This window comes from Galeopterus variegatus, unplaced genomic scaffold (genome assembly GCF_000696425.1).
Source record: "Galeopterus variegatus unplaced genomic scaffold, G_variegatus-3.0.2 Scaffold310, whole genome shotgun sequence".
In the NCBI taxonomy this organism is placed as follows: Eukaryota; Metazoa; Chordata; class Mammalia; order Dermoptera; family Cynocephalidae; genus Galeopterus; species Galeopterus variegatus.
Window position 1 is genome coordinate 420,305 of NW_007726421.1, and position 23,230 is coordinate 443,534.

General features: G+C 42.3%; 1 protein-coding gene across 1 annotated transcript in view; it reads left to right on the forward strand.

Annotated features, from left to right (window-relative positions):
• The window catches only part of COL4A4 (collagen, type IV, alpha 4), a 118,407-nt gene that overhangs the window by 12,701 nt on the left and 82,476 nt on the right, over positions 1 to 23,230 (forward strand). The window contains exons 4-11 of the mRNA XM_008567337.1: positions 12,803 to 12,937; positions 13,839 to 13,883; positions 14,597 to 14,713; positions 17,964 to 18,032; positions 19,027 to 19,062; positions 20,599 to 20,661; positions 20,985 to 21,020; positions 21,231 to 21,272. Of these exons, the coding sequence (XP_008565559.1) occupies positions 12,803 to 12,937; positions 13,839 to 13,883; positions 14,597 to 14,713; positions 17,964 to 18,032; positions 19,027 to 19,062; positions 20,599 to 20,661; positions 20,985 to 21,020; positions 21,231 to 21,272 (543 nt within the window). The remainder of the gene's footprint in view (positions 1 to 12,802; positions 12,938 to 13,838; positions 13,884 to 14,596; positions 14,714 to 17,963; positions 18,033 to 19,026; positions 19,063 to 20,598; positions 20,662 to 20,984; positions 21,021 to 21,230; positions 21,273 to 23,230) is intronic.

Consider the following 23,230-nt stretch of genomic DNA (forward strand, 5'->3'; position numbering starts at 1 on the left):
TGAAGGGGACCTGGGATGGGACTGTGGACACTGGGGACTGTAGGGAGCTGGACAATGCATTTGTCATGAAAAAGCACCAGAATTCAGATTTTTAAAAAGCCAGTGCCTAATATTAAACAAAATTTCCAGTGGAATTCAGCTCACCAGCTTGCAATTTACAACTCCAGCTTAGCTTGTAAACGTGTCCCCCCTGTCAGGAGTAATAATTTGATTTTTGAAGAATAGAAAACTTGCAAAAGCTGAAAAAATGAACTCACAGTTGTAGGATTTCCTATGTAAGTGCTTGAGGAAGTATTTCTGAACAGGATTTGGGAGGCCTAGGGATAGAGGAAGGATCCGTGCCCATCGTTTTATACTGTTTGGTCTATTAATAATCATAGTGGTAGAAGCAGCAGTGTAGCTGATATCTGTATAGAAGAAAAACACCAGCTAACAGGTTCTCAGTATGCCAAGTCTCTTGAAATGTCGCATTTGTGCCTGAGCAGGGAGAGAGAACAAGCTTATATTCGCCTTCTACACTGTAGAATGTATCATATATTTTCCAAATAGGCCAAATGTACGAGAGAGCAAATATCACAGAACCTTTCCTAGGAATCCTAGTTGCAGTTTGGGGCTGAAGGTAGGTTTTGGCGTGTCTGCCCTGGTCAGTCACCTCATTAAGTTTTCAGTGATTTGCAGCAGGGCCTTTGGTCTCCTCATGTGGAGTTCAATTCCATAGCAACAACTGCTGAGCTCTGTGACCCAGTGTGAACCCAGCCTAGGCGGGTGCAGAGCTCAGCAAATGTGGGGCCATGCTGAACTCAGAGGATCAAGGTCATGACTGACCGAGGCAGCCCTGTTATTGGTGAGAAATAAGGGCCAGCAACACAGGTGCACCCAAAAGCTGGGCATACTTTTTGAGAAATATCTATAGGACAATGGGAAGCAGTGAGAATAAGAACACCTCTCTAGTGCAAGGGTGACATCTGACTAAATTAGTTAAAATGCAGAATTATAAAATCCTTAGGAAAGAAAAGCAAATCTTTCCACTCAAATACCATTTTCAATAATTTGCCAAGAAATCACAGGGAAACAGCTTTGCTCCATGGTACTTATTTTTACACTTCTCTGTCATTTGATCTTAACTGCCATTAATGATAATGCAGATGGTCCCCGACTTCAGGTTTTTGACTCTGTGAGATCAGTACTCATTCAATAGAAATTATACTTTGAGTCCCCATACAACCATCCTGTTTTTCACTTTCATTACATTATTCAGTAAATTACATGAGATACTCAACACTTTATTAAATAAGCTTTGTGTTAGATCATTTTTGTCCAACTATAAGCTAATGTAAGGGTTCTGAGCACGTTTAAGGTAGGCTAGGTTCAGCTGTGATGTTCAGTAGGTTAGGTGTATTAAATACATTTTTGATACGATATTTTCAACTTTTGATGCATTTATCGAGACGTGACCCTATCATAAGTAGGGGAGAATCTGTATCTTTTTATTCATTCAGCAACTAACCATTTAGCACCTGCCATGTGCCAGGCATCAGACAAGACCCTAGGGGTTTAGTGACAAAGAAAGTCCCTGTAGCCTGGAGCTCAGAGTCCAGCAGGAGAGACAGACAAGATTCCCCCCATCCCCAGCCGGTATTTCTGGGTACCTGACAAGGTGCTTGGGTGCATCAAGGAAGAAGAGCCAAAGCTTCTTGCTCCTTCCCTGCTGGATAATTTGGTGGCCTCACTTGGTTTTGCATGAAAGTGGGTGACGGGGGGGTGGTGGGGTGGAGAGGGTCCTAGGGAGCCACAGTTTAACACGTGAGCTTGGGCCTGCTGGAATTAGAGGTCACCTGGCCACAGCCTGGAGAAAGAGTGTTGTGTGAGCTCCTGTGGCTGCTGTAACAAATTACTGCAGAAATGTTTTTCGTAAGTTCTAGAGGCCAGAAGTCCAACAGTGGGTGCTGGCATTGCCAGGCTCCCTCCATAGGCTCTAGGGGAGAAACTGTTCTTTGGTTCTTCCAGCTTCTGGCATCCGTCGGCAATCCTTGGCTCCTGGCTGCTTCACTCCAGTCTGTGCACCTGTCTTCACGTGGCCTTCTCTGTGCATCTGCATCAGATCTTCCTCTGTGTCCTTCTTGTGAAGATACGCGGAATAGCGTTTAGGGCCCACCTGGATAATCCAGGGTATCTCTGCCTCTCAAGACCCTTAACTTTATCACATCTTTTGCCATCTAAGGTTATAGCCACAGGTTCCAGGAATTGTGATATGAACATATTATTTTGTGGGCACTGTTCAACTCCCTACAAGTGAGAATAGCTGCTCTTCAGGGCTGTGAGGGAGGAGATGGGCTGGCACACTGGAGGACCTGCAAGGCAGCTGGAGAGAGGTTCGGTTGTAGCTGGCAAGGCAGCAGGTTATCCTGCGCAACCAGACATCTTTGAAAGGTTTTAAGAAGGGAAGGAGCAGCCTGAATCTATAAGAAGATCATTCTGGCTACTGTTTGGAGAACACAGCTGGGGGTAAGGAGGGGTAATGTTAGGGAAAACCTGTTAGGAGCCACCCAGGTGGGGCATCACAGTGGCTTAGCAAGGGGGTGGGTGTGACGGTTGGAGAAGTGGATGGGGGTTAGAAATGTGTGGGAGGCAGACTTGATAGGAATGAGAGGAAGTTGAGAGTGGGGCATGTGGGGCAGTTGAGAGTGGGTGGTGATGTGCATGCATGACTCCCAGGTGGAGGCATCAGCTGCTGTGCAGACAGTGGTATTTGGCAGAGGAACACATGTGGGGGATGGTCAGCAGTCCAATTTTGGACTTGCAGAGCCTGGGGCCAGTTGGATATGTGGCTGGCACTCGGAAAGATGGATCTGGGCTAAGGAGGGAAATGAGAGATTGACTGTGGATGCAGTTGACCCCATGGAGATGGATGAGTTTGCACAAGGGAACGTGGAAAGAGGACAGGGCAGCCTGAGGAGCTCCAGGGGATCTCTAAGCAGGAGGAAGAGGAGCCTGCACAGAAGAGACAGGTGGGGAAAAACAGGGAGAGGCCATGGAACAGGGACACAGAACAGAGTGGAAGGAGGGAGAGTCAGCTGGAGTGGAGCTCACCGGGGAGCTCACTGGGTGCTCAACACTCCTTATGCAGTTCCCACAGCAGACGCACCGTGTCAGGCCCATACTACTGCCGTCTTCCAGAGTGGGTGACCTTGTAGTTCAGAGGCTAAGCCCTGTCTTCTGGTTCTCAGCACAGGCTTCTTTCCACTGCACCATGATCCCTCTTATGAACACAGCTAAAAATCCCTGGCCGGTGTGACTCCAGGCTCAATTGATCACTGTATCCCTGTCCCATTGTTAACAAGTGAGGTCAACTTAAGGCACAAGAAAATACTCCGCCATCACCGCCGGTCTCCTGGACTGTCTACTCTTTGAGTTATACTTTTCATTATTCATATTTGAAACTCTTCCTGATATCCTGGGGAAAGCACTTATGCTGTATAGTGAGGCCTGTGTGAGGGTTTGAGTGATGTTGTCCTGACACCTAGTGGCATACTTGTTGTATTACAACCAGGCATTAAAAAAAAAAAAGAGCAAGAGACTAATAATAGGACAAGAATACTAAGGCAAGCATTAAAAGGAGAAATACATTAAAAAGCATGCTTCTTTGCTCATTTTAACTATACTTGTAGAACTTTTAATCAATTAAGTAATCCAGGAGTATATGTTTAGAATTTACACTGTGCAAGACAGTGGCCAAGGTGTCAGGGTGGAAATAAAAATGTACGTGGATCTCTCTGGGGTCAGGTAACTTTGTCTTCCCCCTTCAGGCATGAGTGATATTGTTTCTTGCTGCTGCTATCACCAGAGTCCCTCCTGTTGCTTTTCCTAAACGCTGTTTACACCCTTGTAAATAATCTCTTTATTCAATTTTTTTCATGTTATTTAATTTTAATTTGCTGTCTATTTCCTTTTGGGATTCTGGTTGATACTCCTGAGTAATTATTAGCTTCTATCTATTTACTGGCTTTAGGAAAAAGGCACAGAAAGACAAATATCCCATGATCTCACTCATATGTGGAATCTAAAACAAGAAAAAAAGTGATTCTCATAGAAGAGAAGAGAGGGTAGAATGATGGTTACCAGAGGCTGGGCGGGTGGGGAGCGGGCATGAGGGGGGAGGGGTGGACTGATGGGTACAAAACTATGCTGTTTACCCTAAGTGAGTCATTACGCAGTGTGTACATGTATTGAAATAACATACTATACCCCACAGATCTGCACAAGTAAATGTTAAAATAAAATTTTAAAAAACAATAAAATGCTTACTAGAAGCCATTAAGTAAAGCAGCATGCACAGGACTACCTGTGCAAGGTAGGTGATGAGTCTAATTGGGTGTTCATTATTTTAGGGCAGACGTGAGAGGCTGGGGGAGAGTGAAATTGATGAGGACTGGGTTAAAAAGGAGGCAGCAGGTCTGACATCAGCTGAGCTGGGTTCGAGTTTCTGCTTCCCCGGGTGTCAGCTGCATGTCCTCAGGCCACTCGCTTCATCTCTCCGAGCCCCCAGCCTCCTCGTTTAGGAATGAGATACCGGGGGTGTCGTTCTGCTTTGTGTGGTTGCAAGGATTCCATGAAGAGCATGTACAGCGCTATGTCGTGCCTAGAACAGATCCAGTGCTCAATGCATGGCAGCGTTGTCACTGTTCCTGTTACCATCATCATGTTTTCAGTGGGAGGAAGGTAGAATTTGAGCTTCTCCTGAAGAAGGGCTGCCATCGCCCAGGCAAACAAGTGCGCTTGGAGCAGAGGGTGAGGTGTGGAAAGGGCAGGGAAGGTTGGCTGGGGTGCTGGGAGGGAGATTGTGCCACTGGAGGTGTTGGTGAAAGCAGTGACACAAGAAAAGGGAAGACTGAAGGTGGTTGTATGGGGGAGGGGGGAGAAGATGGGGGTTAGGTAAGCGGGGGAGGCTGGTGTTGGGTGCCCTATGCGAGAGATGACAAGACCATGCCTGGGGCTCTGCAGTGGGAGGACTGTAAGACAGACTCGATTTAGTTCAAAACAAGATGTGATAGTCTTGGGATGGGGAGGGACAAGGAAAATGAGTGAAAGAGGGTGAGCCAAAGCTGGGAGCTGGGAGGTGACCTTAGATGTGGCTGGGAACAGAGGCACCAGCTGCAGTGACCGCGAAGCAGGAGGCAGGGAAGCTAGTTTGGGAGGGACGAGCTCAGCTCTGACTTGATCAGTATGAATGCACAGGAGCAGGAGATCCAAGAAAGTTCCCAGGAAACAGCTGGAGATGCAGAACGGGACTAGAAACCTAGATGGGAGAACCACACAAATAGAGGTCTTTAATCAACTTGATGAATAATATTGCTTCCCAAGGAAACTTTATAAAAGAAGATAGGGTACATGAAGATAATTACTTTTCTAATTTTTTTTAAGTTTAAAAATAAGATGAAGCTGGCAGGGTTTGAAATGTCACTCGGGGCATGGCATGAGTGTGGTTTAGCAGGAGGACCCTCTGTTGTGCCAGGCTGAGGTAGTGGAAAGGGAGAGGTTTTGGAGAGACTGATTGGTGCAAGTATGGATTCAAGCTTACTAGCCGTGTGAGTTTGAATAAGTTATACCTCCTGAGTCAGCTTTTATCATTTCTATGGGCCTAATAATCCACATTTCTCAGTGTTGCTGGTTGCATTAAATGAGGTAAGGCATGGGGTGGTGGGCACATAACCAAGCTTAATAAATACAGTCCTTCGTCCTGTGACACTTTTAATGACCAGCGTCATGGTGATTTGGAAAATTCTATATAATTAATATGATGAGAGCATCTTTCTTATTTTTTTATTCATTCATTCATCTATACTTTGAGCTAACTCACATTCTGGCTGGGAAAGAGCATGAAGTAGTTGCAGAAAACGCATGGTTGTGCATATATTTGTAGTTTTCTATGTGTAGTTATTTCTCCCAATCCTTATACTGCTAAAATGACAGAGGATTTCTTACATTTTTGTCATTCTCTACACGGTTTGGTCCCCGACGGCAAGCAGATCACGGGCAGCCAAAAAAGCTGATTTGAAGATTTTGGTTTTAAAAACGTGCATATCCTCTTATCTTTTTGTCTGTACTTAAGTTGTTGTGAAATAACCGGAATTTGATCTTGGCCCTGCTCAAGAGACGTTCCTGACTTAGACAGTTAACAAGGGAGCAAATCCTAAAGGAATGCCCTGGCCTCAGAAGACAGGGAGGCATGCGGTATTGTGTCCGCCCTGATCTCCTTTATCCTTTATTTGCACAGCTGGCCCGGGAGCCTACTGCTACTGTAGGGAGCACAAATAGGAGTCTGATGCCCTCGTGTCAATGTGGCCTTTGAAGAGAAAGAAAGAGATGATCTAGCAGCTTTGCATGGCATGCCAGAGTTTCCTCAGCTGTCAGGCCGAGATTGTCATTTCTGGACTGTGGGTCTGTTTTCTGACTTCACTGTCTCACGATGAAAGTCATAAACCACAGAGGCCAATTCCATGCACACCAGAGCAAAAAAAAATCAGAGATACTACATCTGGGCAGTTTTTTTCTTCTTGCTAGACTGAATCCTGTATAGCAACTGTTTTATATCATGTTATTATTCATAGGTTAGGAGTGGATGAATATTTCTCAAAAAAAGAGACTTTTTACAATGATGCAAAAATCCTGTGATTATTGAATAACTCTCTAGTTATAAAAATGCCTTTTATGGGTCTGTTATTTATGCCCATTCATCCTGAGGCTAATTCTATTATAGTCTTCTAAATAAGTAAGCTCAAATATTTACTTGTAAGCATAGTTTTTTTTTTTACTGACTGACCCTTATTTTATATAAAATAATTTAATGAAAATAGAATTATTCTCTACATTGATATGCATAAGTTACTTTCTTAAGTTGGGTGAACTAACAAATGACTATTTCAAAGATTGCTGTTTGGGGAATTTTCATGAGCAGCTTTCTAACAAATTCAGTATTGTTATCCATGGTTTAATATATTTACTTTTAAAATGTGTCATATAGCAAATACCTATTAATATGAAAAATGGCACTAAATATAAAGTCCCAAAGTCTTCCTGGCTGTAAAAAAGGAGACATTTCATGTTTATGTTAGTTTTTTCACTTTCAAAATAGGGGTTATATTTGCAAATTAATATGTTTGAAATAAAGGTGTAATAACACCTATGTTCTATCTCAACACAAAAAAAGACAGCAAATCACTGCATTTAGGGTCATCGCTCACAGTGTGGAGTTGAGCTCTGCCCACTTTGGTGTGGAATTATTGCCATTCTGCACAACTACTACAATATATTCTAGGGATGGCAGTTCAGAGACTTAAGAAAGCGTTTCCACATGTCTTCCCTTGGGGTTGGGGTTGGGCTGACCTCATTATTTTGTTAAGCATCTATTGTCCTCTGCCTTTCTTACCATCATGACCTAGACTCTGCCTTCTAGGAGCCCCTGGTGCAGTGGGTGTGGGGCTGGGAGGGACACACAGGTAAAGAGAGGGTCCTAGTAACAGGTGAGAGGTGTTATTATAGAGGCATCTTGGAGAGACCACTAACTCCAAAGGCAGGTCTGGGAGGCCAGGGGAATCTTTTCACGGACCAGTGACAGATGTCAACCGGGGCGGGGAGTGGGATGTCCTGGGACAGGCTAGTGCATGCAAAAGCTGTGAAAGGACAAAGCTTGCTCAGCAAGGGCGAGAAAGTCAGTGTCCTGGTTGGGGCCAGGGGAGGAAGGAGATGAGTATGAAGGGGGAGGGATCAGTGCTGTTCAATAATGCAGATCACCTTTCCTTATTTTTCTTTTCATTTTTGAAAATATTTTATGTGGCACTTTCTCAAATCAGGACACATTTCTACACTAAATGGAGTTTGAACATTCTTACCACCGTGTTAAACATTTCCACTCCTTTTTCTTCTGCAAAGTTCTATTAGCTCACTGGGTTCAGTGTTGCACGTCTAAAATAAAACACATTAAGGAGATTTACAGCCAGTTAATTGGCTGTCTCTTTCTCGTTACCCTTTTATATTCAAGCATGCACTTTGTTATGTATCTAAATAATACATTATTGTAAAGTACTGCATTCACAAAAGGTAATTTGGGGAGTTTATGTATAAATTTCATGCAAGACTAAAAGATAATTCCCCAACTTAATGAAAAAGCAGTTATTTCCTGACCCTTTTATTTAGGAAAAAACAAGTGCTTTTAAACTTATGTTAATTAATCTTACTTAGAAGTTAATTAATCTTACTTAGAAGTAGGATTAATTAACATGGAGTTTAAAAAAGGTCACCTGAAGTCATTATTTATTCTTATTTTTAGATCGTAGTTCAGAAGTTATGTAACATCTGTTGTAAATTGCTATGTCTTCAAGATGCTCTCAAATGGGTTGTGCTTGTATAATTATACTTTATATTTTATTGTTGTCTTTTTTGTGACACATATTTATATATTTACATTTCCCGTAAAATTCTAAGCTTTCAGGTTTTTTATGGATACTCGATAAATAGTAGCTTTTTGATGAAAAAGCAGGAAGAAAAGGGGAAATACATATAAAGTACTGTTTTGATTTGTGAAATTCAGGCAGATGTTAAAGGCTGTCAGTAATGTTGGTTGAGTCAATGACTTAATGGTGAAACAGAGATGGTCATTAATCTTTATTACAAAGGTCACATTTGCTGCTGATGAGATGTGTCCAAAGTAGGATGTGAAGTTGCTCTGCCTTGCATTTTCACTCCCAAGACACGCTATTTCTTGTATATCCTTCTAGAAATGTTCATTCATAAACATATACTTAAAGAAAATTTCTGTTCTTTTGTTTCTCTACAGATGAGATCATATGACCTACTATTCTGTGGCTTGTTTTTCTCATTTAACAATTATCCACTTAAAATAATAATATATAATAACAATAGTCAGCATTTGTTATGCCAGGCATTATGCTAAACAACTTTACATGTACTATTCTTTTGATACTCACCATTCTTTTCTAAGCTGTTGATGATAAAGACAGAGGGAACAGAGAGGGTAAGAAACATGCCCAAGGTCACACAGCTAGTAAGTGTGGGCCTAGTCTTTAAAAGCAGGGGACTGACGCCAGACACTGGGCTCTCGATCCCTCTGTTTCCTCCTCATGAGCACCGTGAGGATGTTCTAAGTCAGCCCGGACAGGTCTACTTTGCTCCTTTCAGTGACTGCTTGCAGATGGTGTTGGGGCCTTACACATTGTCCTCAGTTCTCATGCTCTGGGGTACTTCAGCTGCCAGTGTCTGCATCTCTTTGTCTGAGGTCTTTTCTCAAAGCCTCTGAAGCCCACTTGGCAGCAGGCACGTGCTGCCCACCAGTAGTGGTCCTCAGCCAATGAGGTAAATCACCAGCCCCCTTGCCCCAGACAGTGTAACTCTGAGAGGGTGTTCTACACTGACTCTCAGAGTTTCCCTCAGGGTTCAGCCCCAGGTGCTCCTGGCAGTGACTTTCCTTCCCGTGTCATCCTCTGTTCCTTACTGTACTTTCACTTCACAGATGAGCCACCTGCACTGACTGCCTGTCCTATCAGTTGCTGGTGGGCACCCAGACTCAGGCCATGTGATGCTCCATTGCACAGAGCTACCATCGTTCATCCACTCAGTCTCAGGTTGGCAGATTTGCATAGGATTTCCAGCTTTTCCTGCCATTATAAAGAACACTGTAGTGAATATTCTTGCATTATTGTTATGGGGCTCCTGCCCTGGGCCCCCACCCCATCTCCCTCCTTGTGTCTGGGCCTGGCCTCGGCCAGCCACACTGAGGTGGCACCTCAAGGATGGACCACAGCCAGATGGGGCTCGGTAACCATTTCTTCCCATCGGGTGCTCTCTGACCCTCTACCCAATGTGCAGTTGACCACGTGAGGAGCTCTCGTCTTCACACTGATGGGCCTTGCCCTGGCTTCAGGAGGGTGGCGGGTTAGCCGAACACTCCTACTTGCCAATGCGTTGTTTCCTTTGTGGGATCGCATGAGATTGGGTCACTGGAATGGCAGTGACATGCTGATTTTGGGTAGATCGAATTTTTATGTAGATGAGACTCCTCCCAGAGCCCTGCTCACCCGGGGGCAACCCTGTGATTGCCCTGGAGGTTTAAGAAATCTGATGTGGGCAGATATCTCTGAAATTCATCAGGCCTTCCTGTCTGCCCATCAAGATTTGCTTGCTCATTGAATGAGGTTATCCATGTTGTTTTGTGAGGCAAGGGGATAAAAAAGAATTTCTCTTAAATCTTTGGAAACATTTTAAGCAGCACAAAAATTTGCAGGTGAGCATCCTGGCTTTAAATGAACACCAGAGTGCTTTCAAACTTACAGCATGTGCTCTGACATGCACTGGATGATACCAGCACACTCAGTAGAGACCACAGTGCGTGGTGTTGTGCAGCCAGATCACCTCGTGCTGGTAAAAGTCTCTTTAACAATTTCTAGTTGTAAAGCTTCCCTTTATCTAATGTAAGGATGTTACCCTAAAACTGCAAAGCAAATTACTAAAAAAAGACCCCATATGAATCAAAGATACTCTCTATATACTTCATATTATAGGCACAGATTGAACCTGAGGGCTAGGAGTGTCATTTAGTGACCTGGATTCTAGATTTTTGAGTTCATTCAAATAGTCTCATTGTTCCCGTACATTGGTTATTTTGTAAAAAGTATGTTTATATGGTATACATATATAAATGTATATAAACCATGAGGATTATATTCAATAGAATTGCTTTTTTCAAAGTTCAGGAATCACTTTCCTAACCCTACGGGGTCCGGGTAGAGAACGTCCAAGGTGTGTGGGTGGTCGGGCCTGGACCCCAAGCCTGGGGACACTGTCACTGCCAGCCATCTTTCCCAAAGGCGATGGTGGTTGATAGAATTGACTGTCGAGCAAACATCCCTGCCCTCATAGTGCTTTTATCTACTTGGAGAGGCAAACAACAAGCTAATGAGCAAATGCATAATTTGAAGCTATGAAATGCTAGGATGCTAGGAAGGAAGCGGACTGGGTGACATGATGGAGACTATTGGTGTGGGGTGGACTGGAGGGCCTACTCCATGCAGGGTCAAGGAAGGCCTCTGAGGAGGTGGCACCTGAGCTGAGATCCATGTCCTGGGAAGATCGAGGGGAAGAGCAGCCCAGAGGGAAAGCCTGTGCCAGGGCCCTGAGAAGGAGGCCCCGAGTGCTGGGAAGTGGGGATGTGGGGAGTGGGTAGCACGTGGACACGAGGGGACCTGTGGGGCCTGGCAGACAGGGGCATGCACTTTAAGGCTAGTAGGAAGACACAGAAAGGTTTCAAGGGCAAGGCTGTGCCATGGTCTGATTGCTGTGTTGATGTCCCTCTGGCTGTTCTGTGCAGAGAGGCTCCAAGCAGGGTAAGAGGAAGCGCAAGAGCACTGGGAAGCGATCTTCCCGCTGAGGCTGGCTTGCACCAGGGGAGTGATATGGAGACGGGCGGGGGGCCTCAGATCTGTTCTGGAAGTAGAATCAGCAAGAGTTGATCGTGGATTACATTTAGGTCTGATGGAAAGAATATCAAGGATGACTTCCAGGATTCCAGCTCAATGAACTGGGTAGATGGGGAAGGCAGATGGAGGGCCAGATGTGGGGGGGAATCAAGACTTCATTTTAGATTCTCTCTCTCCTTCCTTCCTTCCATCCATTCTTTTTCTTCCTTTCTTTCTTTTAAGCTGGAGGTACCACTGAATCGAAGGAGATGTTGAGGAGGCAGCTGCAAGTTAGAGAAATCTGAGCTGAGACCTGCACATGGGGCATTAGAATCCATCTATTTAAAATTACAGTCCTGGAGGGAATCCCGTGTGTAGGGACTGTGGGGAGAGACAAGGAGCCCGGCACAGAGAAGAGAGCAATGTCACGGGGGGCCAGGGCAGAGTGCTCCTCAGACCCCAAACCTCCTGGCTCCAGAGTGGAACGAGCTGGAAGGTTGGCAGCTGCTTGTAACAGGCTGAGCATCATTTCAGCCGTCAGTCTGTCCAAATGCAACAGAGAACAGGAGGAAAGGGGAGCAGAGAGTTCCTCATCTTTGTGCCAAAAATGTCGCCCTTTCAGGAGCTGGCCCGTTAGCTCAGTTGGTTAGAGCATGGTGTTAGAACACCAAGGTCAAGAGTTAGGATACACTTTGGGTTCAGAGGAGAAGTGAGCTCGTGAAGCTTCTTCACCTAAAGCAAGAAATGACCTTCTCATCTATGGACGTTTGGATTGCACAAAAATAATGTGACATTATTATGACTAATTATGACTAAGAAATTAGGTAAAAGCAGCTTAAAAAGAAATGTTTTCTCCTACAAGGGCAGACTAATGATTAGCTATTTGAAGTAAATACAAGATCTGGCAGTTTTTCCCCTACACTCTTAACTTGTGGTTACTAAAATAATGGTAGTAAGATTCTGATTTTTACAGTTCCTTGCTTAACTAAACAGCTCAAGATTTATAAATGCCATTGACAGAATGGTAAGAGTAAAATAACTATAATTAGTTTATATGTGTTTCCACATACATACACACACATACCACACACATATATACAAACACACACACATGTGCACACGAAGTAATTCAATTTATCATACAGCTTAAATTCAGATTGAAAAAATGCAATGCCTCTGTTTTTTATTTTTGTGTTAAATCCATCATTTGTGTATCTATTATTAGATTTTTGCTCAAATCTAATTTTCTGTAGGCCCAAGTGATTATATATTTCTGTTAGAAGGCACTGTTTCAGAGTCACCCCATTCTCCTGTTATGTAATTTTCCTTCTCAGGGCCAACCAGGACCACCAGGGCCACAAGGTCCAATTGGGCCCCTGGGACCACCAGGATCCATTGGGATTCCAGGAGAGAAAGGAATGAAAGGTGACAGTGGCCCTCCTGGAGCAGCAGGGGACAAAGGAGATAAGGTGAGCTGCTTCTTAAGTGAAAGATTCATATTAACCATTCACCAGCACTGCTATGCTGTTTTTTAGATATTCACAAGTCATACATACTCGTACCTTATGATAAATTAAGTCTAAACTCCTCTTCAATAATCAGTCCTCGTTCCTAGCCCCTTTCCATAGGAGCATGACCTTCTAGACCTTTTCTATGCACTTAAGTACATGTGTGTACACATGGAGAAGCCACACTGTTTTGTGATTTTTAAAAAATCTAAATAACATTATATTACATGTATCATGCTGAGCCTTTCTTTTTTTCACCCAACAGTATGTATTAGAGGTCAGTTCATATCCGTTTATGTAGATCGAGCTTATCCCTTTAAAAATGTTGCATACAAAGCAATAATATGGATAAAACAATAGTTTATTTCCTGTTGATGAGAATTTGAGATTCTACCCCAACTTTGGGTGTTTCTGATATGCAAAAATTATCCTGTAAATTGCTTGTGTGCACATTTAAGAGTTTGTTACTATAGGATAGATTGTGAGAAGTTGAATTTCTGGCTCACAACGTGTTGAATATTTTCTTTGAATTGGTACTGCCAAGTTGCCTTCCTTAGTACAAAAAAAAGTACAAAAGGTTGATTCTTAAATGTTGGCATTTAAACTCATCAATCTAAAAATAGGTAACAGTGACTACTAAGTGTTTTTAAATATGTCATTAATTATGTTTTCAAGTAAATCAGCTTGTTAATCTAATAACTTAGTTTTCTATCTATCTATCTATATTTTGGCAGCTGGCCAATACAGGGATCCAGACCCTTGACCCTGGTGTTATTAGGCTGTGCTCTAACCAACTGAGCTAATTGGCTAGCCTAATTAGTTAGTAATTTTTATGTATTTGTTTTATTTTCTGGGATTTTAGGGTCCAACTGGTGTTCCTGGATTTCCAGGTTTGGATGGCATACCTGTAAGTATTCCTTAATTTTTTCCACTCTTCCAAAGAAGGGAGAAGCACTCATCAAAATCCTTAAAACCACGTGTTTATACACACACACACACACACACACACACACACACACACACACACACACACATATATAATGGAAACTTTTAAAAGTTTTTTCATCTTAATGCAAGGAAGGGTGCTTGTGTTTCAATTTTGTATGATAACTCCAAAATGAAAACAGCTTACTTGAAGAGCAAGGTTTTCAAACAGGTTAGAGAAAAAATTACAAAATATGAGCTAGATATATTCATCATGTCAAGTACAATGTTCTGGAAATACATGTATACTCATAATAAAAGTTTTTATTTGCTGGTGAGTTCTAACTCTGGAAGTGGGCTTAAGACTCTCATTTCTAATATGAAAATCAAATGGAAGAAGGAAGAGATGTTTGGGGGATTTTTATAATTCTTTGATTCTTTCTATGAATTTCAAAGGTTTTCTTCCAAATTTCTCAGAATACTTCAAACAAAGTTAATTGAAATTTGGATACAGTTTGAAAGTTTATTTTTATTTTTACCATGCTACATTGCACTTTTGGTGGAGAAGGAAGTTTTACAAAATTAAACAAATAAATATGTGAGTCTAATTGCCAGAATTTGGGTGTCTGTATTGTGTGACCTTTGTGTTATCGCGTTCTTGCAAAAATCCTTCACTTATAATTTTGTTTTCTATAGGGGCACCCAGGGCCTCCCGGATCCAGAGGCAGACCTGGCATAGATGGCTACAATGGTTCAAGAGGTGATCCAGGGTTTCCAGGAGAAAGAGGCATCCCTGGCCCAGGAGGCCTCCCTGTAAGACACCCATAGCTGGTCCTAATAGGGATTTTAAGAGAAAAGTTCCTATGGTGGGAACTGGCTTGGTGTGTGCAAGAAAAAGTTAATACAAGTGTGCCTGGAGCATGGTGAACAAATGGGGTGACTGGAGGATGAGGACAGAGATGGGGGCAGCATGTGGGGCCTTGTCGACTATGGAAGGAGACTAGATTTCCTTTTCCATTCCATGCAAAGGCACTGGATGGTTTAAGGAAGGAAGCAACATGATCCGATTGATGTTTCATTAAGGTGTCTCTAGCTGCTGTACAGAGAATGGATCGTAGGGAGAAGGCAGCAGAGAGGACAGTTAGCAAAACTTATGTTGTTAAGCCCTGGTAGGTATTTCAAACAGAAAGGAATTTAATACAGGGAGCTTGGCACTTATTGTAATGGTTGGAGAAGTAGAACTCAGGGGCTGCTATGGGACTACTGATTTCAAGGGCTCACACTTAGCTGAGATCCAGCTGGAACACTCACACTTAGCAAACACTCAAGTTTTCACTTTCCTGCTTGGCAGCAACAGCGGACCAGAAGGAGGATCTCTTTCTCACATCCTTCCACATCTTCTGAGTGAAACTTAATTCACACCCAGCTACACAGAGTTCTGGGAAATGTAGTTTTTCTCTTTCTGGTCCCTGTGATGCAAGAAGATAAATTAGAAAGGGCTTGGAATGGATGTCTAGAAACAGTTGACAATATCTAGCCTTGAAAACTTCACTACTCTTGGCTTCTTTTTTTTCTTCAGATTTTTGGACTTTAATTTAAACCTAACTTCAGCGAGAGCTACCCCCTCATGTTCCCTTTCTCTTTACCCCTCATATTCCCTTTCTCTCTTTCTTTTTCTCACTTAAATAAAGATGGGAGATAATTTGGCCTTTCAAAATTGATTGTCTATGACTGTTTTTCAGCCCTTCCCCTTCCCCAGTTCAATTTAATTTCCCACGATTTCTTTCTAAAAGTTTTTCTCATCACTGTAGTCATCCTGCTTTTTGCTCATGAGTGTTCCTTTTGCTGCAGAACCTAGAGGAACTGATCTGAACACAGAACTCAGAAAGAATTTTCCTACTCACATCTTTCTTGAACCAAGTAAGAACAATACCGTCTTTAACTGTTAAGCTTCTCAACCAGGCTTTGCCCTCAAACTCAGCCATTTGAAGACTGAAGTGCAGTCTGGTGAATGCACATGACTTAAGCTCTTTAAATTAGGCCAAATCTCATTCTACTGATTCATGAACATTTGAGAGCAGGGGTTCTCAATTTTAGATTTTGCAGAGCATGTAGTACTGACCACAATACTAAAGTTTTTTATACCGGTCTCTTTGCAAAGCACCTTTCTTCCCCTTGACCCATTTGCAGTAATGTGAGAACATGAGAATGACCACACAAGCCCAACGCACGCTAAGCAACCCCATCAACCAATGAGAAAAAGTACTACTGCTCTGTGACCTTTAAAACGTCTTGTTAAAACATGAAAAACTCTTTTACTGTCAGTTACAAATTAGAGGGGTCTTCAAAAAGTTCATGGAAAGATAATACAAATCTTTTAAATCTATTTTTTCCAGGAACTTTTTGAAGTACCCTTGTGTATAGGGAAATGAAAAAACAAAACAAGACAGAATTTATTTAGTACACTGTAATTTGAAATACTGAGAATCAAAGTGTTTTATTTCTTTGTAAAACTTATCAAGAGTAGTTTCAACAGTGCTTGCCTTCTTGTGATATAACTTATGATAGTAAATGAGCATATTTTCTATGCCTTAGTAAAGTGTCACACTCCTTTCTAAGTTTGGATCTCTTTGGGTGTTGTGAAATATCTCCAAGAGTTCTTTTAATGTGAAGGTTTTTGCCTGTGTCATTTCCTCCAGGACATCTTCATCCTTTTTGTCACAGCCTCTTTCTTGTTTTATGTTGATAAATTCATCTTCACTGAGTTCCTCTGGCTGCGTACACAGAGATCTCAAATGATTGCGGTGTCAACGTTCCATGGTCGGCGGTTGCTTCTAAAACACCTTTTATGTTGTATTTGAAGTTCATTTCCAACATTACAATTTTTTTTATTTCTTTGCTTCACTTTCACCTTTTTTGGCCATGATGTTCCCTCTTTCCATTATTCATTTTTGTAAAATGTCATTTGCATTTATTGCTGGGACTTGATGAGGCAACACATCTACACACTTTGCTGTGTGTGTATGTGTGTGAGTGTGTGTGTGTGCTCTGAATTACAGATGTGCAGTGACCAATCACAGGAAGACTTTGATAAAAGTGCTGTGATCAGACAGTGATCAAGATTCACATGTTATTTGTGAAGTGATTTATGAACTGAGGAGCTAGCAGTGAAGTTTGTCCTTTATTCAATCACTCAGTTAATATACAATGATAACTAAAATTTGAACCAAGTTTTTGGAGGACTGGCATTGTTTAACTTAACTATGGAACTGAAATTTATGCATATTGAAACTGCAAAGCCAGGACTGCCTGTATAGGCAAGTCCGATTTCTCAAGTAAAGTGTTGCTGTAACTTAACATAGAATCACTAACTATCTCTTGTTGGAAGCAAAGTCCTGTACTCCTCTAAGAGAAATTAACCTTGGAATTTGTATGTCCTTTGTAGGAGCTTGATACATAAAGATGGCAGAATTTTTGTGTGGTAACCAAATTAAGATATACTGAGATATTAAGTAGGCTATTAAGATATTAAGTAGGAAAACCTTGGGGTGGGGAGAATACATTGAGTATTTCATCCACTTTTTAAAAATACCCTAAGCAAACTAGCAGCAACATACAAAAACCTTCCAAAAATAACATGCTATGTTTTTAAAAGTTAATCTTACAAATGATATATAGGTTCTATTTTGAATACAAGTACTGAAATGAATAAAATTAATAGTTTTGCTTACTATTTATAAGGCATAAATTAACTAACAATTGCAAAATTGATTATTTTTAAGAATAATTCATGTACATTATATTGTGAGGGAAAATGCAATTTTCCTGCTGAATAATTAACACATAACTACATTTTAGTAGATTCCTTAACAGATTGTAACTGAATATTGAGTAAATATACATGAGAACCTTAGGATGATAATAATGATAATAATAATAAAGAAATCTGCTAGTGAAACATGACTATAATGGTAATTTGTTGGTCAGTAATATTTCATAAAGAAAAGAAAATACTGAAATAGTAATGTACATTTTTCCTCTTAAATGAATACTTTATTTTTAGGGCCTTCCTGGAGAAAATGGAGAAAAAGGAAATTCAGTGTTCATTTTAGGCACCTTTAAAGGTATTCCGGTAAGTACTTGTGTTATTAGCCAGAAGTTGAACAGATATTCATATATCCATGTTCAAAGCAGCATTATTCACAATAGCCAAAAGGTGGAAGCAACCTAAGTGCTTATTGACAGATGAATGGATAAACAAAATGTGGTATATCCATAGGATGGAATATTACTCAGCCTTAAAAAAGAAGAAAATTCTGACACACGTAACAACATGGATTAAACATGAAATCATTATGCTGTGAAATAAGTGAAATAAGCCAGTCACAAAAGGATAGACATTGTATGATTCCACTCATAGGGACAGAAAGTAGGATGGTCTTTGCCAGGGACTGGAGGGAAGTGGAAATGGGGTTAGTGTTTAGTGTGCACAGGGGTTTTGTGGTAGAGAATGAAGAAGTTCTGGAAGTGGATGGTGATCATGGCTGAGTAACAATGTGAACATACTGAATGCCACAGACTAATTGTACACCTAAAAATGGTTAAAATGTTATCATATATATTTTACATTTTAACAAGAGCCAATATCCCAGAAAATATACATCCTTTGATCCTTTCAAGTAGGTTGAGTCTTAACACAGAGTCACAAGGCAGTAGATGTGGACAGAAGCAGGTGTCATAGAATTTCCACATGAATTCCCTTTGCGTACACTCTAGAGTGCTCAAAGGAGCCAGGTGTTTATAAAGCAAGGCAGGTGTGACAATCAGAACAGAGACAGTTAACTGTGAAGAAGTGGGGCCATTGGAAAGATAAAGTCTTATCTTGATTCCATGTCATTGTGACTCCAGCAATCCTTGTCTGGTCTTGGCTGAGTAGAAGGGCCTAAGAATGGAGAAAGAAAATCACCCCATAGAGCCCTTCATTGTCGTCACAGCACTGAAAAATGGAACAAACTGCACCGTTAGACCAGTCCAAATAATGTCTGTGTCTATTTCTATTTTTATATAATCTGTATTTTCGGAAAATTGTATTGCCCTTATAAAGCTATATATCATTATTATTGCAGGGAGACAGAGGGGACCCAGGACCACCTGGCATACCAGTAAGTCTTCTGAGCAGGCCATGTGCTTCTATTTTCTCCTCAAAAAGCCCACAAACCACACTAGATTTTAATCCCAGCAGGGCCAGCTATGTAATTTGAGGAGCACACCCAGTGCAAAATGAAAACATTGGACTCATGTTTAAAATTACTAAGAATTTCAAGAAGGCAAGAGCAGAACATTAACTTGAGCAGGGGGCTCTGTGTGGCTGTAAAGGTCACACGCCCATGAAGCCATCCTTGCATCTCCGGTCACTTCCTCCTGTCTTCCTCTTCAATCTTTTAATGCTCTTTTAGCATTGCTGGGGTATAGGCAGACATTTAATGTTTAGGAAGGTAAATCTACCAAGCAACTCCATACGTGACATGTCAAGTGGGATCATTTCACATTGTCTCTCTTTAGCATGTTGCCTGCCAAATCAGTAATTGTGTATTACAGTTCATATTTTGTCCCATTTTTACCTCCCTGAAATTTGTAATTCAATTATTATATTAGTCTTTCCAGTGTCTCAGTGTTTACAAGATTAAAATTGAAAGCAATTTTGCCTTCCAGTGGTTAACCTATAATTTTACATTGTGACTTCCAGCTATTGACAGCATTCCTTTCCCAGGCTGGTTTCCTTACCACTACTGAAGCTCAGGTCTACATATAAATAAATGTGTCACCTTGATATTACTGTTAAATACCAGTTCATCCTCCTAAAGAGAGCAGTTTCATGACATACTCGCAAATCATTTGACACGGGCAGAGTCGGTGGGAGCGCAGAGGGCCTCTGTCCACACTCCCAGGGTTGCCTTTCCCTGCTGATTTTTGTGTAGTGATGCCCCAACTTACACGTTGCAGAAAATTGTTTATGGCTGAATTGTCTCCATCCTGAGTTGGGGACATCTCTATTCACATTGATCTTGTAGGGCATGTTTTAAATATATACTAAAAGTACAAATACATTTTTTTTTTTTGTCTTTTTTGTGACCGGTAAGGGGATCACAACCCTTGGTGTGGGGTTGCCCGCACCACGCTCAGCCAGTGAGCGCAACAGCCAGTTCCATATAGGATCCGAACCCGCAGCGGGAGCGTCGCCGCGTTCCCAGTGCCGCACACTCCCGAGCGCGCCACGGGGCCGGCCCAAAAGTACAAATACATTAATTTTTCAATATTAGTTAGTGTTAATTCATATTAATATTTCTAAAGCATCCTGATGTATATCAAATTTGTAACATATTTGGAATTTAGGAGCAGCTAGTAATGAGTTTTATTTATTCTCTACTTCTGCTACTGTGCGATTTATTTGTAAATAGGCAGATGGGTCTCTGGGTCTTACTGTGATCCTAAAGGTAGGAATTGGTCACACCTACCAGAGCACTGCTGCCCTCTAGCTTTGGGAAGAGGGTGCTGTTGAAGGTGCTCCAGCTGGCACAGGTGTTGGGGCTGTGATTTCTTTGGAGGTTTTTAATCTACCTAAGATTACAATGCAGCTCTTGCTGTGAAAGATGATTATGATTTTGGGTAACGAGTGCACTGATTTTTCTCATGTTTAGGGTCCTTGGGGTGCAAGAGGACCAGCAGGCCCCATGGGATATCCCGGGGAGTCAGGGTTAGGGGTAAGTACAGCACTGTTGGTGCTGCCCCCCAAGAACCCAGAGTCAATGTCAAAATAAAATAAAAAAGCAAAGTTGCCACCTTGGGTTGGGCACAGGTGGGGTCTTTGAGAGACTGAAGAATCAGTGAAAACCCACCATTATCAGTGGGAATCCACCTTGGGGTAAGCCATTGGCATTGTGTTCATATGTCATAACAGCTCATCCGTGATGGAAAGCCATCATGCACGTTTCCTAAGTGAGCTGGAAGCAGCCAATGAAGACACGTTCAGATTTCTATGACCGATAATTGATTGTGTGTGTGCTTTTTCTTGCCATTGATTTAGGGACCTCCGGGCCGTCCTGGGAGTCCAGGTTTGAAGGTAGGCAGTCATGAGTAAGACACGTAAATAGAACCCATGCACAGTGAGGTAACTGACCACTGATATTTGTCAGAATTGTGTCTTCCCTCTTATCAGACTTACCAAAATGTTAAATAAACTTCAGTGAATCATGTAACCAGAAGTCTTCATTGCTTTTCATCTCTTTCTTAAAATTCAAAAGCAATTAGATTTATTTCCTTTCTTTTCCAGGGTAAACCTGGCGTGGGAGTAAAGGGGCAGATGGGAGACCCGGTAAGAATCCCTTTTGCACAAAGGAGCAGATGTTAAAATGTGTGTGCTGCCCAGTGCTGGAGGCTGTGCTGATTATTTCTTAACTTGTGTTCATTAGCTAGTCACTGCCCAATTTTATGGCTGAGAACTTTTCCTTGCTGAATTATTGTAGCACCATGACTCTTGACTATAAAATAACAGTTTTGACAAAATTTCATATGAAATTCATAGTTAATTTATGCAACACATGTCACATAGCAAAAAGAGATTGAACATGTTTGATAACATATTTTATGTAGAGTAACAATTTTGTTGAATTACTGATTTGTTTGGCTTAATTTCACAAATTTCATTGGAATTCGAAACTCCACACATAAATATGAATAGAAATACAAATGAACATGTAAGCAGCTGGGACCCTTAGCAACATGTATTTAGCAACATGCAATCTTTCATGCCTCAGTGCCCCTCCTCTCCCCCAACATCCCTCTTCACTGCTCTTCCCCGCCTCCACCTACCTACGGTCCTTTCTGCTGAGGCATGAAACGTAGTAAAGATAAGATTTAGAAAGTGATTTAAGATGGCAGCTAACCTGGAAACAATCTGAACGTCCTATAGTAGGTGAGGCTCTTTCAACAACCCTTGGCAAATAGGTAGTGAGCATCTACTCTGTGCCAGGCTAGGACTGACACTGGGGATGGGGATTTAGCAAGGCAGGCCGGATCCCTGCTCTTATGTAGCTCCAGCATGATTGAGTAGGTTATGGGTCAGTCAACACAACACGATAGGCAAAAATATATATGAAGAATACATGATATGGAGAAATGCCTATGATACAACGTTGAGCAGAAACGACCAGTTTCTTTCTTTTTTTTTCTTCCTTTTTGTCTTTTTTACTGACCGGTAACGGGATTGCAACCCTCGATGTCGCGCCCGTACCGGGGACCGGCAACAGGATCGCAACCCTCGGTGTTGCGCCCGCACCGCGCTCAGCCAGTGAGCGGGAACCGGTCTCCACATGGGATCCGAACCCTCGGCAGGAGCGCCGCCGCGCTCCCAAGCGGTGCACTCTCCAGTGCGCCACCGGGCCGGCCCTGAAATGACCAGTTTCAAAAGTATAAACTCAACTTTGCAAAAGCAACAACAATAAAAAGATGTTAAAAAATACACTTAGAGGAATTTCTCAATCTCAACATTTCTGATATTTCATTGTTGCGAAGGGCTGGCCTGTGCATTATAGGATGTTTAGCAGCGTTCTGGGCGTCTACCCACTAGATTTCAGTAGCATCCCTTCCCCCCAAGTTGTGACCGTCAAAAATGTGTCAAGTCATGGCCAAATGTCCCTGGGAGGAAGAGTTGTTCAATCTCCCCTCCCCACCCTGAGAATCACTGACTTACAGAAATGACTGAATGAAAATACACTGAAACAATGTTTTTCAAGCTTGGGGAGTCACAGACCCCTGAGAATATGTTTGCCAAAGCTCCAGAAGTCCACGCACCCCCGTTTGAGGAACATTGCAGAGTCCCACAAGTATTGAGCTCAGTGACCTTCAATGCCAAGGCAATCAGATATATTTGCAGACTCAGGCCATGGAATAACGTGGAAGTATTTGCCTATGACATGGCCATTCAAAAGATCCAAAATGTGGGGCCGGCCCGGTGGCGCACTGGATAGTGCGCCACTTGGGAAGCGCGGCAGCGCTCCCGTCCAAGGGTTCGGATCCCACATAGGGGCCGGCCCGGTGGTGCACCGGATAGTGCGCCACTTGGGAAGCGCGGCAGCGCTCCCGTCCAAGGGTTCGGATCCCACATACAGACCGGCTCCCGCTCACTGGCTGAGCGAGGCGCAGGAGCAACACCGAGGCTTGCGATCCCGTTGCCGGTCCCCGGTCCGGTACGGGGGCAACACTGAGGGTTGCGATCTGTTGCCGGACATGGAAAAAAGACAAAAAAAAAAAACTTGGTAGACACAATTCAAG